We start from the raw sequence: 16,266 nt of genomic DNA, 5'->3' as shown, positions 1-16,266 counted from the left end.
ATCAGAGGTCCAAGCTGGCTTAGAAACCACACCGATTAATCAAACTAGTCCTTGATGCTGGTGGCTGCAGTTTACTCAGAGATTTGGGCACACGCTCAGAGTGACTCCCTAACGCCAAAGTTCCCAGCACTCAGAAATAAGTCCTGGGGGTTGAGACCTCCTCCCTCGGCCCTTCGCTTCTCTGTTACTCCTCTCGCTCTTTCACCCACCTTCCCTTCAGGGGGAGATAGCAGCAGCAGCAGCCCTGCTTCTGGTGGCGGGTTCGGATCCTGCGGGCGATTTCCCAAGCTGCACCGCGGCGGCTCTCTCTCGCTCTCTCTCTCGCTCTCTCGGCCCGTTGCTGTCACCGCCAGTAGGAGGCTGAGGCGGCTGCGCTTTCTCCGACCGGCCTGCCGCCCGCCACCGCCGCTGCGGCAGCTTCTTGCAGGAAGGGAGCCATCGCTGCTGCTGCTGCTGCTGCTGCTTGCTGCTGCCGCCGCCATCATGGTGCCCGGGGCAGGAGCCGGAGCCGCGGCCTGGGGGCTCTGAGCCCCCCATTACCTCTTCTTCCCCCGCCGCCCTCGCCTTCTTTTGCCACCGTCGTCGTCATCGCGCTGCCGCCGCCCTACTCTTTCCCCAGCTTCGGTCCGCCGGTAAGAATCCAGTACGGGAGGCGGGCCCGGCCGGGCTCCTTGGTGGGGCCTCGTCGCCTGAGCTCTGTGGCGGCACCGCGAGGGAGGGGCGGGCGGAGGGAGACGCTTCGGGCCTGGAGCGGGTGGGTGGCGGTGCGAAGTGCGTGAGGCGAAAGGGGGCTGAGGGGAGGTGAGAGCCCGGGCTCCGTCCCCAGCCCCCCCCCGCTCCCCTTGCCTCCTTTCCAGAACCTGCTTGCATGGGGCCTTGCAACTGCTCGCCAGGATCTCGGGTTCGGGCGAGCGAGCGAGCAGGCCTCGCTGGGGCTCCGGTAGCCCTCCGAGCCCTTCGTAGGTCACGAAAGCCAAAGGCAAAGGAGACAAGATATAGGCAAACAAAGGAGGAAGGGGACTATGGGGGGAACGGGCAGGCGGGCGTCGGGGGCGGGCAGATCTCCCCCGGGAGGCTTCCCAACCCCCCCTTCCCCTCTTCTTCCAAGGTGGCCTCCTTAAAAATAAAAAAAGGAGAAGAGAGCCTGGCAGACAAAGGGACTTGCAGGGATGACCGATCTACAGAAATGCACATTCCGAAACCTTTGGCCCACAGTGATTTCTTCCTCTCCCCTCTTTGCAGTTTTTATAACCTTGAGGGCTGTTGTTTTTAAAAAATAAGAAGTCACATAGGCTTCAGTGTCACAGATACTTGACACTGGGACAGTCATGACTACAAAGGATGACCCCTTGCCATCAGCCCCCTTGAACTACCGAACCCTGCGATTGACAGCCTGATTCAGAAGTGGCCAGCCCCAACTCTGGTTGCTTCCTTTTCCAGCAAGGGATCCCTAGGATTCCTGAAGACAGCCGGGCAAACATTAGAGACAAAGGGATTGACAGATCCCTATGAACAGGCATCCTCAACACCTAACAGGCAATTCTGTCCTGCTCTGAATGTTGCATTTTGATATAGATGGGTAGGTAAATCTCCTGCAGGACTTTTCCCCTTTTTCAGAATTGTTGCCGCAAGAGTATGTCTCACAGAGACCCACATGCCCTGAATCTGAAGAGCCTGTAAATAGATATGCAGAACAGAGATATCTAGCTTCTTTTTCCTGTTCAGCAGGGGACTCCAGTCTCCTTAGAGACAGACTGTCAGAAACATAGATTAAGGCTGCAGGCTTGTGCACACTTACATGGGAGTAAATGCCAGTAATGTCAGTGGAATTTATTTCTGAGTAAGTAGAGCATCAGGCTGCACAAGACTGTCAGAACGTGAAATGCATCAGTTTCCAGATGCAGAGCAATGTTAAACCTTCCTTCCCTCTCTTCCAGTATAAGCCCAAATACATTTCTTTTTCAGGTACTGAATTACAGAACTGAGACATGCACAAACAAACGGGGGCTGTCTACTTCCTACAACTACTGTTTGGATACATAACTTAGCCTAGCTCATACTCCTATGTGATAAGGATTTTGCAACATACTGTTAGGGTTCATTTATTTGTAAATAGTTGTATATTAAGGTACATACCTTGTCATAAGCAGAGCATTGCTAAGTGGGCACCAAGGGGTATTTACTAAGAGTCAAGCTCAGCATGAATAGGAAGATAAAACCAGGGTGCCATTATGGACCCAGAAATATACTTCTAAGCTACAGAAATACTTGAACATCATCTACACACTTACTGCTTCTTCTAGCATTGTGTGTTTCTCCTTGGGAGTTCATTTGGAATGATTTCAGTAGAGATACATGAATGGAAGATCTTGCATTGGAATTGGTCACCACTATGAATTTCTGAGGAAAAGTTTGACAGCAGTAGTTTCTGGCTATCTGTCTAGAGATTGTCTCTAAAAATCTGTGTGATTGAACAATTCCAAAACAGAGGTTTATATATTTATTCCTGTATGGGAATAATTTCAAAGTGCTCTCATAAATTGAAAATGGCCATCTTGGTTGTTGTTAAAACTTAGCCCAAATACCTTTGCTTTCCTTCAGAAATGGTTGTGGAAAGGTCAGAAACATTCAGATCCAGACTGAAATGGTGGCCTACATAAATATAATTGTAATCCAATATCTGAAAGCAGTATTGCCAGATCTGTGGCTATCTGCTACCTACCATTATTGAATCCACTATCCCATTCCCTCTTTAGTCTGGTTACACTCCATGTAAACAATATTTTGGAGTAAGTGCTTGTGGGGCATGAGAGAGATCATCAAAGCTTTCCATTTACAAGTTGAGACACTTATACTGTAGCAAAACTACAGGGAACCAGGCAGAGGGCTTTTTCGGTAGTGGCGCCCGCCCTGTGGAACGCCCTCCCATCGGAGGTCAAGGAGATAAACAACTACCTGACATTTAGAAAACACCTAAATGCAGCCCTGTTTAGGGAAGTTTTTAATCTGTGATATTTTAATGTATTTTGGTATTTGCTGGAAGCCGCCCAGAGTGGTGGGGAAAACCCAGCCAGATGGGCGGGGTATAAATAATAATAATAATAATTAGATTGTATTCATTTTCAACATCACAATGGGGCTAAAATATGTGAATGCAATAGATAGTTCTGTTTCAAGACAATTTTTGTGAGGCCTTGTTCTGTGTCATTTTTGGAAGATTGGGGTCCAGTTGTGTAGGATGACATTCCACCATGTTTTTCATAAGTGTCTACAAAAAAGAGAGAGCCCCTTATAGAGTTTTAAAGGTACAACATCCTTTCTGTTGGTTATATTTGTTATGTGACTAGTATTTTCTAGGTTAACTATTGTTAATAGTTTGAAGAATCTTGGTCTTTTTAGATTTTAATCTTCAATAACAATTGCTTTTTGTGGGCCAGATAGATGTTGAACTGCCAGGAGTGATTTGGGAAAAGGCTTTCTTCCTTTCCAGAATAGAGAGTTGGGAGAGCTTATTTTTTACACAAATATTGGCTGCGGTTCTGCCAGTTATCCACAAATAGGTTCCTTGGACTTCAGTGGGACTTGCAGATGTGCAACATTGTGCAGGGTTGTAGCCTTAATATTTACTTAACTTTGACAAGGGTTCATTCAGGCTAGGGCTTCTATTAAAATCTGTATGCAGAACTACCGTAGTTTGCCAATATTGAACAAACACTTGTGGCTGGCTATTTATTATAACACATCTTGCCCTGAATGTGAAAATGTGAGGCAGTGCTTTTGTTTGTTTTTGTTAAACATAGTTTTTGTCTTTACAAAAAACTGGGGTTTTAGCCTGTGACCCTATATGATAGATAACCCTTGAAAAGATAGAGGACTATGTCCAATGTTGGTCCTATTCAGAGTAAACCCTTGGATTGACACTGCTAACTTAGGTCCATTAACTTCAGTGGGTGTACTCTTAAATATAATGTACTTGGATACAGTCCAAAGTAACACGTTTTTGATAAATTATATACATTTAAACTCATAACTCTTCAAGTCATGTCTAAGTGATTAGAGGAACAATTAGATAATGTAATTACTACTAAAGTTACTACTAAAGAAGAAAACCCCAACTACAAATGTAGAGTTGGAATGTAATTTCTTTCTTTCACAAAAGCATTCTCTAATTTAAGATCAGCTGCAAACCTTTCAGAAGACAGGTCTCCCCCCCCCCCAATATCAGCCAGCAGTGGTAATGCTAGGGTTCCATTTTGGGGGGTATAAGCATCTAATCATTATTTAGAATCCAGTCAAAGCCTGCAAGGGTTGAAAGTTAATATTTAGACTATTACTTAAAGAGTATCCTGCACACCATTGAGTAAAGAAAAAGTATGAGGTGATTTCCATTGTGACAAAAGCGGTTCATTCCTTCTTCTTTTCCCACCTTGAAAGCACCTGCACTCTGCAATATGCTCAGGGGGGTTCCCCAACTCACAAGAGTGTATTTGCAAGGTGTACAAGGAGTTGCGGGGTGTGTGTGTGTCATACTGAATGTTGACATCATTGGATGTTCACCATGACCCCTCTACTGAGAAACCATATGGAAAGTCATAGGCATGTAACAGGATGTGAAAATACTACCTACCCTTCAACAGGTGCATCGAAAAAATGGTTTGAGACAGGTATGTTGGATGATGAAAGGGAACGCTATGCATTTTTGAAACAGGAATAGTGCCACTAAAACTTTAGCTTGCAAAGGGTGACGTTGTGCAATTTGGAAACTGCTCAGTCGACTCGGTTTGAAGAGATTATACTTTATTAGGGTCAAAGAGTGCCATTACCTTTCAAAATCTGAATGAAGGGGATCAGTGTAAAATCGGCATCTTAGCTATTTTATCATTCTCTCTATTTGAGATTGTCAATAAAGCAGTACATTATATCCTGTTTAACATGAAAACCTAACTCTAGGTTCAAAGCAAGTAAACAGCCCCCAGCCATTTAAGAGAATTGATATCATTCATTGCTCATCATTATAGGTGTATATACACATATTTCAACAAAGCTAAGAGCTAACATAACTCTCCAAAATACATAATGAGTGGATGCCACATTTTCCTAAAATGATTATTTTCTGGTAGACTAGCTTAATTTGAAATGTCTTTTTTTCAATATAAGAATCTCCCACACTTCTAAGAGCCATTGTTGCCTTGTGGGTTGCCTGGGATCCTTAAGTTGTCAGGCCATCAAGAATTTGGTTACAGCAAATAAAGCAACTAAAAGTTGCTAGGCCTTGTTATACCAACTATATTATTAAATAGATCACATATCACTCTCACAGGGTTGTGTTTGTTTTTTTAAAGTCATTATACCACACTAGTGCAATATTTTATTTTTTGAGCAGTTTCACATTTGCACTGATTTTTTAATTTTGCAAAGCATTGCATTTGGCCAGTTTCAATGAAAACGTTATCAACCTGTGTTGCTAACTTGTGGGCTGTATGCAGGCTCCCAATAGGGTTTTTTGACCTTCCCATAATTTGCAGTTTAATTTTTTTAACCTCTCCTGTGTGGATCCTTGCTGTGATGTGTCAAAAGGTTTATTGTGGTCCTCCAAAGTTAACATTTTTTAAAAAAAAAAAATTCCCCAAAACCTGTTTTAAACTGACTGCTCCTGTGATACTGTAATGCCAGAAGGTTTCATGACCTCTCAAAAATTTGTTCCAAATCCCCCCATCACTCCCACAGCCTCCATGCTGTGATTGCATGTACTGTATTAAAAGTTTTTTTTTTCTGACTCCCAGGAACCTCTGGAAGGTGTCCTTAAAAAGGAGGGAGGTTCACTTCCTTTTACATTTCACTCACACCCACTTTTTCACTTTGGCCACATCCACTTTGACATTTGGTCTCCATGGGTTAGTGTGGCCCTCAGCCTAAAAAATGGTTAAACACTCTGGTTAACAACATGATTTTTGCCTTTTTTTTAAAAAATGTAACATATACGGTAGTTTAATTTTCCTTGGATGATACTTGTTTTTAAAAGATACCACAAACAATGCACCTAGGCTGCTAATAATAAAATTGGCATATAGTGACAAAAGTACTCTTTAAACATTAGAATTGCAGAATTTGATGTGATGGAAGATAGTAATTTTGGTAAAATGTAGGACCACCACCCATTCATCAGCAACCTGAGGACCCCATCAGTCCAGGTGGAAGTACAGTATTTTGTAGAGACCATGTTGTAGAACCGCTGATTCCACATGACTCAAGCAAGAAACCCAAGTCAACTTAATGATGAGAACTTTGGAAGTACAGGTATTAAATATCCTGGCCCTCCTTTCTTTTTGTTAGTCAAGGCAATCAGACTTTCTAATGGGTGCTTACCTGCTTTAAAGGTGTTGCACCCAACTTTTATATAAAAGACCAAATACACAAATAGTATCTGTGTGGGAGAAACCCACTTATCCTTAAAATAGCGAATAAGCTCACAGAAGAGTGATTAGAACACCAAAGATACACACTTTTCTCAAAGCATCTACTCCATCTGTAGTCTTTTGGCTGTTATCCAACAGAGAAAGTCTTATAAAATGTATGATCTTACTGGAAGTCCCTGCCCAGATCATTAGTGCTGTTATTTGTCTTGGTTGTTATTTATTTGAGTTAATGCCGCAACCTATGAAATCTGAAGAGGTTTACAAAAGTGAAACACGACAGGCAAGCTGGAGGCTTCAGTGGGACTTTGCACCTGATCAAATGAGCTGTTCTTTGAGCACGGTAGCTTACACAATTGTTTCCAGTGCAACTGCCCAATTGACCCCTGACTTGCTGCTGTTGTTCCTTTACCAGTGCTCCACTTGCCGTTCCTGCACAGGGGATACCCAGCGTTGCAGCAGTGGATGTGTCGGGGCTTCCTGTTTCTCTCCTCCCCAAAATATCCATTCAGTCTGCCCCAGAGAAAATTTGGGGTGTGTGTGGGGAGCTGCAGGGGAGAGTAGAGGAGGAGGGGAGCCCCATTATGCAAACAGAAGTTGGTTGTTCAAGCAGACACCTTGGGTGCTATCCCATGATTATGATACAGGAATTAATGTGCACAAGTTTCTGAAATGGGATTATTGCATGCATCTATATTGGAATTGCTTTTAGATGTTTCAGTTGTTTTTGTTTGTTTGTGTGTTTACTGTCCTGGCCCTTTTTGGGAGGAAGGATGGCTATAAATTTAATTAATAATAATAAGAAGAACAACTGTCAGATGAGTATGGAGTCCTTGCTTTAAATTCTAGTCAATGGATTAGCCCATTTTGGTTGGCCCATGGTCAAATGTCCCCTTAAGGCAAAAATGCCCAGTGCAGTTGGTAATTTAACTGTCTGTTGGATTGCGATGTCATTGGGTAGAAAAAGCAGGGCTGAATACTCCTCATCCCATTCTCCTTGCACATAGCATTAAGTAAGCCAGTTTTAAATCAATAGCACAACATGAACGAAGAGAAGTAATAATGTTGGAAACATTACAGCACAGTTAGCCAACATGGTGCCCTCCAGACGTTTGTTTAATTTATCAAGAAAAAAAATCTTTAATTGCTTTATATTGAAAATGATTCAAAGAAAAAAAACATATTAACAATCAAAAAGAGAAATTTAAAAATCCTTTTTGTGTGTGGATTTCATAGTCCCTATTTCACCAAATAGTGTGACCAGTAGTCAGGGGTGATGGGAATTGTAATTCAGCAACATCTGGAGGGTACTCTGCTGGCTAGCTCTGCATTACAGATTTAACACATGCAAATCTGCAGAGCTCCAGACTTTTTGTGGCAGAATACAAGCTATGATATTGTGGTTCCATCGCTCAGCTCTGAATGGCTGCATCTAAACATTTGAAAGACACTGATCTTGTTGAGCTTTCTGCTTCACTAACGCTATGGAGTTAAATGGCATTGCTTCAGTCTTCAAATTTGCTTGTATGCTACAGGAGAAATTCTCCAAGTGGCAGCTCAATTCTTATTGCTGTGATAGCAAAGTTTTGTGCCATAAAACCTGTGGTGTCATGCAGAGCAGAGCAAGGGAACAGTCCTCTGCTTCGAGTTCCTTGTTGGCACAAGGATGTACCAGTGTTAGGAAATGTCTTTGAAGGGACCTCTCTTCCCATCTGGAAAACCTCATTGCACAGTGCTTCTGTGATGTGAAGGGGATTTTCTCCTCTGCTTGAGTGGTAATGCCAATGGCTTTTAGTGCTTTTCCAGAGTGCGAGCCTAGCTCCTGGTTAGCAAGTGGAACTAGCATTCACTCTTCTATCCAGTTGCCTCTACACGCAGAGTATCAGACTCCTAGAAGCATCAGTGATCTCATTCTCTTTGGCAGTTACACTTTTGTTGAAACGGAACATAGCATATTACCTCTAAAGCTTCCTGTACCTTACAAACTCAGTCTCACTTTCACGTGTACCATTCCAATCTTTAAGATGCGCATCTGCCAAGTTGACACAAAAGGACACTAAGATTATCTTAGTGGCTGCCCCAATATGGTGATACTCTTCTCCTTAGAGGCTCACAAGATTTCAAGTCTTCAGCATTTTCCTTACTTAGTCTGACTTTCATTTCCCTAAGTCAAAAAGATATGGGGCAGTAGTGGCTTTTTCTATTTAGTGTTTCATTATTCCCAAGCTTTCAAAAGGCAGGTTTGAAATGGAAATAAATAAATTAATAATATTTATACAGTTTAATGTAGTATAAATATGCTAAACTAACAAGTAACAGTTGCAATTTATGACTGTTTCTGAAGAATTACCTCTGTCCATTTGCCTTTCTTGCTTTACATTTCAAGTGATTTAATTCTATGGAAATCAGTAGGAGCAAATCAATTTAAAACATACTGTCATGGTTTAATGAGGATATATTTTGGTATAAAACCAAGTTCTCTGTAAGTTCTCTATTTATCATGACATTATTCTTTAATTGAGCAACATACCTTTTTAATACAGGTCTTTAAACCATGGACTGGCCAACTTTAAGAGGTGGCAGAGGCCACCCACCTGTCAGTTTCCTGATATCATAATGATATCAGTTCACTGATATCTCTTAAAGTTCAAAGGAGGTTGCTGCTACCTCTGATCAGCTGATGGGAAGTTAGAGGGAACCCCTGTGGAGTCTCTGCAGAAGTGGAAATGCTCCTAAGATAACATAGTACTGTATAGGAATTTTACTGACATACTTTTGAAAAATCTTACATTTAATAGAAGAACTTTCTTACTCTTTTATTACAGTGCTTTTTTTTTAAGATCAAGAAAATTGACTGGAAGATATTCTTGCCTGTAATTTTGTGCACTTGAAGCTCAGTGTATACAGAGCTTGATCATTCTCTTGAATCTTCTTCTTCTTTGGTGATCACTCATAACCAAGTAAGATTGTCTTCGATGAACATAGTCTTAACAGTGAGTCCGTGACTGACTGTGGAGGCCAATTCTGGATCCATACGTCCTTTCACAGTGGGGAAGAAGAAGAAGACTGCTTTGTCCAGCTTTCAGTAGAACACCTTGAGGCATGTTCTACAGAAAATATCTGATACCATTTTTATTAGGGAACATAAAAATATAGACTCAGCCCCACAGCACTATTGCTGCCATTGGTGGCCTGATTTACCAATAAAAATAGTTCCATTGATATCCAAAGAACTACTATTACCTATTGTAGCAAATAAAGTATCTATTTGAATGAAGGATTCTAGTGCTGAATACTTTCTCATCATTGCTGCACAAAATGCTTTCTCATCAGTGCTGCATCAATAACTGAACACTTTACATATGGCAATATTACTTTACTGATATTTTTGATGTAATCAGAAATGTTAAATACTGTAGAAGGGATTATAGCTTCAGATAGAGATTCCCAATAACCTATTAGGCATATTACTGCTGCATATTATTGGAGGAAAGGGAGAGAAAAAAAACCAGGCTGGTATACCTCTGGGTATAGGGCGGTATATAAATTCTAATAACAATAACAATAAAATAAAGTAGTAATGAGTAAAACATACAAACAAATACTGTATTTGTTTGTTAATTATACTTTCCAAGTGTTGTTTGGAAAAAAAACAAACATATGCATTTATGTTTTGGCCAGTAGGAATGATTGTAATATGAGAAAATTTTCCTGCCTGCTATTAACTCTTTTGGGTTTTTGAACAAGACAGGGAGTTATGTCCCGGCTCAGAGCAGAAGATTTTATACTTGAGCAGTACGTTTACCATTGCTGTGAAAGGCTATACAACTGCATTCACTTGCAAAAGATGTGAACAGGCTTTTTGCATGAAAGACAAGACCAGACCAGTGCTTTTTTTCTGGGGGTACTCAAGGGTATGCAGTACTGGCAGCTTCCCCCCCAAAACGTTAAAAGTATGGCACTTACTGTAACAACTTCATGGTGAGTACCAACACCTCCCCCCCTTTATTTAAAAAGGCACTGGACAAATCTAGAGTAGTAATGTGTACTGATGCATTTAGATTCTGTGGCTGAGGCAGAGGTTTTTGTTATATGTGGTGGATACGGCAGTATCATAAGCAATTATTGATATGACGCTACATATTTTCATCCAGCACTGGATAATGACGCATTTACATGACTATATATGCAGCTGTCTTATGCAGAGTCAGACCATTAGGGCATCTTGTCTTCTTGTTGTTGTTGTTTAGTCGTATCCCCATGTCCTTCATGACCCCATGGACCAGAGCACGCCGGGCACTCCTGTCTTCCACTGCCTCCCGCAGTTTGGTCAAACTCATGTTGGTAGCCTCGAGAACACTGTCCAACCATCTCATCCTCTGTCATCCCCTGCTCCTTGTGCCCTTAATCTTTCACAACATCAGGGTATTTTCCAGAGAGTCCTCTTCTTTTCCCATGAGGTGGCCAAAGTATTGGAGCCTCAGCTTCAGGATCTGTCCTTCCAGTGAACACTCAGGGCTGATTTCCTTCAGAATGGAGGCATCTTGCCTAGCAGCGCCAAACCTTCAGAAAAATCTCACATTCTCAAAACTGGGTGATGAGGATCACATGACGATATGAAACGACCTTATAAGAAGTCCAACTGTTTCATCATCTTGCCCTGTGGTATATATTCTGTCCGACAACAGCTCTTCAAGGTTGCACGCTGAGACTTTTCCCAGCCAAGATACATTTTTAACAGATAATGACTGAGCCTGGGACCTTCTCCCTGCAAGACTTGTGCTGCTATTGCTGAGCTATGATAGCTCTGTGATTCTTAAAACCTTGTCAGATAAGTGGCCTGCTATATTGTTTCACTGTACTGGCAGACTAGCTGACAATGTTTCTGTTTGGGGCTATTATTAATCTGAACGTTACTTTTATAGAATCAGATCTAGTGGTAAAGAATTATTTATTGCCTTGCAACCTAATTTGTTGCTTTGTAGATCTTTGCCCAAACTGGAACAGGACAGGCAGGTTTCCTTTGCGTTGTTTGGTACTCTGGTTACCAGTTTGGTCTGAAGTGTTTGGTCCTTCAACCATTCATAATAACAAGCTGAGGAAATACACATACAAAACCTGCATATTCACATTGAATCTAGGACTGGGTGATGAGAGCCATCTTGCCCTGCGGTATATATGTGTGTCTGAATTGCTTTTAATTATGTATCTGATTTATACATAAGATAATTTCTAGCTCATTCTTCCTCATATGATCACAAGGTAGGTCACAATAAAATAACACTTCGATGAAACCAATTCACATTTTAAAAGCAGAGAAAAATACAGCATGTCTTAAGAAACACCCAGAGAGGCACCACTTGGGCTCCTCACTTTCAATGACAATTCCCTAATGGGTTGTATCCAATTGTGCCCCTCTGCTGATTGAAGGCTCTTTGTTCCAGTGGAGCTGCTAAGAGCTGATTTGCCACTCTCCGTATCCCTTGCCCTCTGCTGGAATACTACAGGAGAAAGGGGGGAAATTCTAAAATCACTTGCTCTCATGGAATCTCTGCTGGATCAAGGAGCCCTCCATCAACAGAGGGACAAAATGGGACACAACCTTATGTCTAAATAGGTCAAGGGCCAATGATTATGCTTCAGCACCATAAATCCTTTTCTTTGATGTTTTCAGTTCCATGGTTGTACAAAATATCAATTTCTCCTGGTACTTCCTGCTTCTTTTCCTTTTGTAGAATCATCAACATGATCTTAAATGGATACTGTACTGGAAAATCTTTAGATATGTGACTATCACAACACTCATATATCTGTAGTTTTTGACTTGATTCTAATACAGTAGTTTTTATATTTTCCATAAATAGCCAGAATTCATTGTAAAAAATGGTGTGAGATGCATTGCAACTAGATACAGTGCAGTAGAGTTGATAAATGTAGCATAGCTTGAAACTATGCAAGCACCATGGGTCAATTTGCAGGCAGCAGCATGACTATTCCTCTGCAAGGACAGGAAAAAACCTGTTCATTGCATTTTCCACAAGTTTTTTGATATTTGTTATAGTAAGGAAAATATATCAAATTGGATTCCATACTTTCTACTACCTATCAAGACATAGCAAAACATACTGTGCTGTTTTTTTTAAGTATGTAACTATTCTGTTTGTGAGACTGATATAGGATTTAAAGAATTTTGGACAGTTGCTGAATTTTTGAGCATGCATATTCTTTAAAAAATTGTGATAATATTTTTAGAAAATAATAAACTGCAGGATTACTTAAGTAAGTTATATATAGTTTTTGAGAAGAAGGGAGAAGTCTTCTTTTAAGAGCCAGTATTTTGTTCCAGGGAGTATATTAACGTACCCGAGCTAGTACATGGTGTATAATATCATGCATTTTGTCAAGGGTCAGTTTGTTTTGGAAACACTTCCTTTTGTAGATACAATCCAATTTTCCGGCTGACCTATTGCAGAATTCCTTTATTTTTGAAGTTTCAGTGAAATGTCTCTTTAAACAAAGCTGTTTTTTTCTTATCTAAATAATTTGCCTATCACTTTGTTAAAGGTGCCTTCATCTATCTTTATCTTTCGTCTCTTAAATATATAAATAAATTTGAGGGGCCCACAATAATGTTGTTGTTGTTGTTGTTTTTTAAAAAATCAATTCCAGTTTGATTTGTGTGGTCTTGCCTTTGCCATCTGAATGTGCCTCTCTTGCAAGAGCATCACTGTAAATTATTGCTGGGAAATATAGTTGCTTTCTTGATTTCCACCATGTGTGTAGTCAAGCATAAGGTGCTGGTGTACACTAGTAGCCATCTTGGATAGGCCTGCATAGGCACTGGCAGTATCCATAAACACAGGCAATGCCTGACTTCTCAGACTTGGCATTGATGAATGCTTTGCAAGAGTTTCGTGAAGTTTCTGACAAGGCTTGTGGTGATAGGAAGGTCAGTTGATGCTTCACACATTCTGCATGAAGGTCTCTGTCTAACCCAGTGTTCTTAAAAATTGCTAGGGCCATGGAAATTGTTAATATGTAGTGACTTTTTTCCTAGAAAATGTATTTAAGTGCAGTTCTCTCATTGCCTGTTTAGTCCTTTAATAATTAAAGCAATTGAACGGCAGCAAGGCATATTTTTTCAGCCTTTGACTGATTCAGGAAAGGGCAATTTCACGAAAATGTCAATCTACAGACTCATTTTCCATACTGTATATAGTTAACGTGGGCATCATTTTAAAGATAATTTTCCAAAGTTTAATTATCTGGCAACGGTTTTTCAAAATAGCATGTTACACATGTGTAGAACAGATTTTACATATGAGAAGTTGACATGCAAGCTGACTCAGAATTTATCTATTTTTATCTATCTAATCTTCATTTAAAGATCTATCCAAGAAAACAGACAATAATGTAATGACCCTTTATTGATAAGTTTGTCTCATTTGGTAAATAGAGAAGAAATTTTGTTAGGAATAAAATCAGGTGAGTTAAGGATAATAAAGATTGGTTTAGCATGTTTTGTTGGTCACAAAAACACATCCCTCTCCCACAAATGAAAAGAAAAATCTAAGTGGACTTCTGCTCGCCCAGTGAGACTTACTGTCCTCCTTGTGGACTTTCCATAGGCATCAGGTTGACTGCTTTGAGAACAGAATGCCGGAGTAACTAGGCCTTGAGTGTGATCTAGCAGAGCTCTCCCTTAAGTTCTTATGCTGTGTTTGTCCTTGGGGGCATGGAAGAGGAAAGGGAAGGGAAGTTTCAGTGTGTGCAACCAAAAGTCCTTGCACCAGCAGATGCATCAAGGTGCAGTTTGGAAAATTTCAAGCTAAAAAAATTAAATGGTGCATTCATCTTGCAAGCATAAATCTGTTTTTTCTACCTGAACTGCTCCAGATCCAAACCTAAGGAAGCAGTGATTTTTTGCACTCTAAAATTCTATTCCCAGTTTGGAATCTTTTTGCAAGACGTGTCAGATTTTTGAGACTTTATGAGTAGTTGGCATGTATTGGGCTCTGTACCTGATTATTAGTCTTATGGGTGGCCTGAAATATCTTATTTGTTGAGGGATGCACTTCTTATCCTTTTCCTAGGGAGAGATTTACAAATACCCTGTAATCAGATTTTTGTGAAGTTATTTTTCTTATGGTGATTCGTGTTTTTTTTTTTACAAACAAGTTAGAGTGACTCACAGTACCTTTAAAATTATAGAACAAAGCATTTCAAAAAACACAAATAACCCATAAAAATAGTAAAAGTGTTCATCAACATGCCTTACATTTCCCATGTATGTATCCATAAATACCCAAATATTGTCAGTGAAGCTTGAGTGTGGGGCTGTGTTTTTAAACACTCTGCTTATTAGCTCTATGGTATTGTTTACTTTTTTCTTTTATTGTATCATTCTTTTAAAATCATTTTTCCTGTTCTATTTGTCTTTTTTGAGGTGTAACAGTCTACTCTACTTATGTAACAAAAATGAAATAAAAGGTAAATACTCTGCTAATTGAGTTTTGTTTTTTGTTTCTGTATGTGCAGGTTATTGCACTTAAGAATGAACATTGAAGATAAGCTGGGAGGATTGTTTCTTAAATGTGGTAGTATAGAGCAAATGCAGTCATCCAGGGCTATGGTTGGAATGGGTGCTGCATCTGAACAGTCGGCAGTTCCTGTGGAACGGCAGGAAGCAGTGCTTCAAGACCGGGCTATGGCACACCAGGAAATCCTTTCTGCAGAAGAAGTGCTACAGGAAAGTGAACTTCGACAGCAAGAAATGATCCCACACGATGAACTCATGGTCCACGAAGAGACGGTGAAAAATGATGATGAGATGGAGGGGCAAGACAGGCTTCCTCAAGGGCTTCAGTATGCAGTCAATGTCCCTGTAAGCAATTTATTTAGCAGGACTTGCAATTAAATGTTGAGCAAATCATATCGAAAGGTCTGCTTTAAAAAAAAAAGTATGGCAGGAACAACCAAATGAAAACTAAAATAAAAGTAGTTGATTACTCAGAAAAAACAATTGGAGTTTTTTTTAACAACAAAAAAAATCTATAAATACCATGGCTTGTTTTATCTCTGGTGCGGTTTGCACAGTTAAGGAGGTAATAAGATACTGACTTAAAGTATGGACTAGGAATAGAGCCCATGGCTAAATTATCAGCCCCTGGTTACCTTATTTCTTCCTCTGTAAAAAACAGTATAGTCATAATAGATGTATTTTCAATCAGCATTGGGGGGGGGGGAGTTATGCGCAAAGAAGGACTGCTTTTGGATAACAATCTTAACCTTTCTAGAAATCTTGGGAATCTTTGATGCTGTGAACCAACCATTGTTTATTTAGGAACATGTTCTCATGTTTTAATACACATTTTATACACTTTTTAAATATATATCTTACATAGACGGTGCTCATTTGACTTTTAAGTGTCTGCATTCTTCCTGCACAGGATACAAGGACTTGAAAATGCTTGGTCTGATTCTATAACAAAATATTGTTGCTGAAAGTACAGTTCGCAACCTTAGGGGAGAAAACTGAGGTGACAGAAGCTGTGTGTGTTTGAACATGGAACAGCTCTAGTAACAAAAAACAAGGGGGTTAGGTGGGTGTCTGACCTTCACAGCATATGCAGGATCCTTGTGGCACACTTTCCTGCTCTGAGAGCTTTTGTTTCTAGCTGAGCCGGTGATCTTGCCTGAGAGAAAAGAAAACTGAGGGGAAGCAGGGAAGTAAGCTTTGGGGTAGGGAAAGGCTCCTGATTCCTCATCCACATGCCCCTTTGAAGGATGGCCCCTTCAAATAGGTTTGATATTATCATGGTAGCTTTCTGTTCTACTGGCAGAAATGAATGTT

General features: G+C 40.5%; 1 protein-coding gene across 4 annotated transcripts in view; it reads left to right on the top strand.

Moving 5' to 3' along the window:
* The first annotated feature begins 353 nt into the window (after positions 1-353).
* The window catches only part of ZNF148 (zinc finger protein 148), a 33,654-nt gene continuing 17,741 nt past the window's right edge, over positions 354-16,266 (top strand). For 2 of the 4 annotated variants that reach the window (XM_035129493.2, XM_035129511.2), the window contains exon 1: positions 649-15,297. In XM_035129493.2, coding sequence (XP_034985384.1) covers positions 14,944-15,297 — 354 coding nt within the window. In that variant the 5' untranslated portion in view covers positions 649-14,943. The other 2 variants (XM_035129501.2, XM_035129485.2) reach the window with 2 other exon arrangements.

The sequence above is a fragment of the Zootoca vivipara genome, chromosome 1 (genome assembly GCF_963506605.1).
Source record: "Zootoca vivipara chromosome 1, rZooViv1.1, whole genome shotgun sequence".
In the NCBI taxonomy this organism is placed as follows: domain Eukaryota; kingdom Metazoa; phylum Chordata; class Lepidosauria; order Squamata; family Lacertidae; genus Zootoca; species Zootoca vivipara.
Note: the sequence above shows the minus strand (reverse complement) of the source record. Positions and strands in the feature narration are given on the sequence as shown.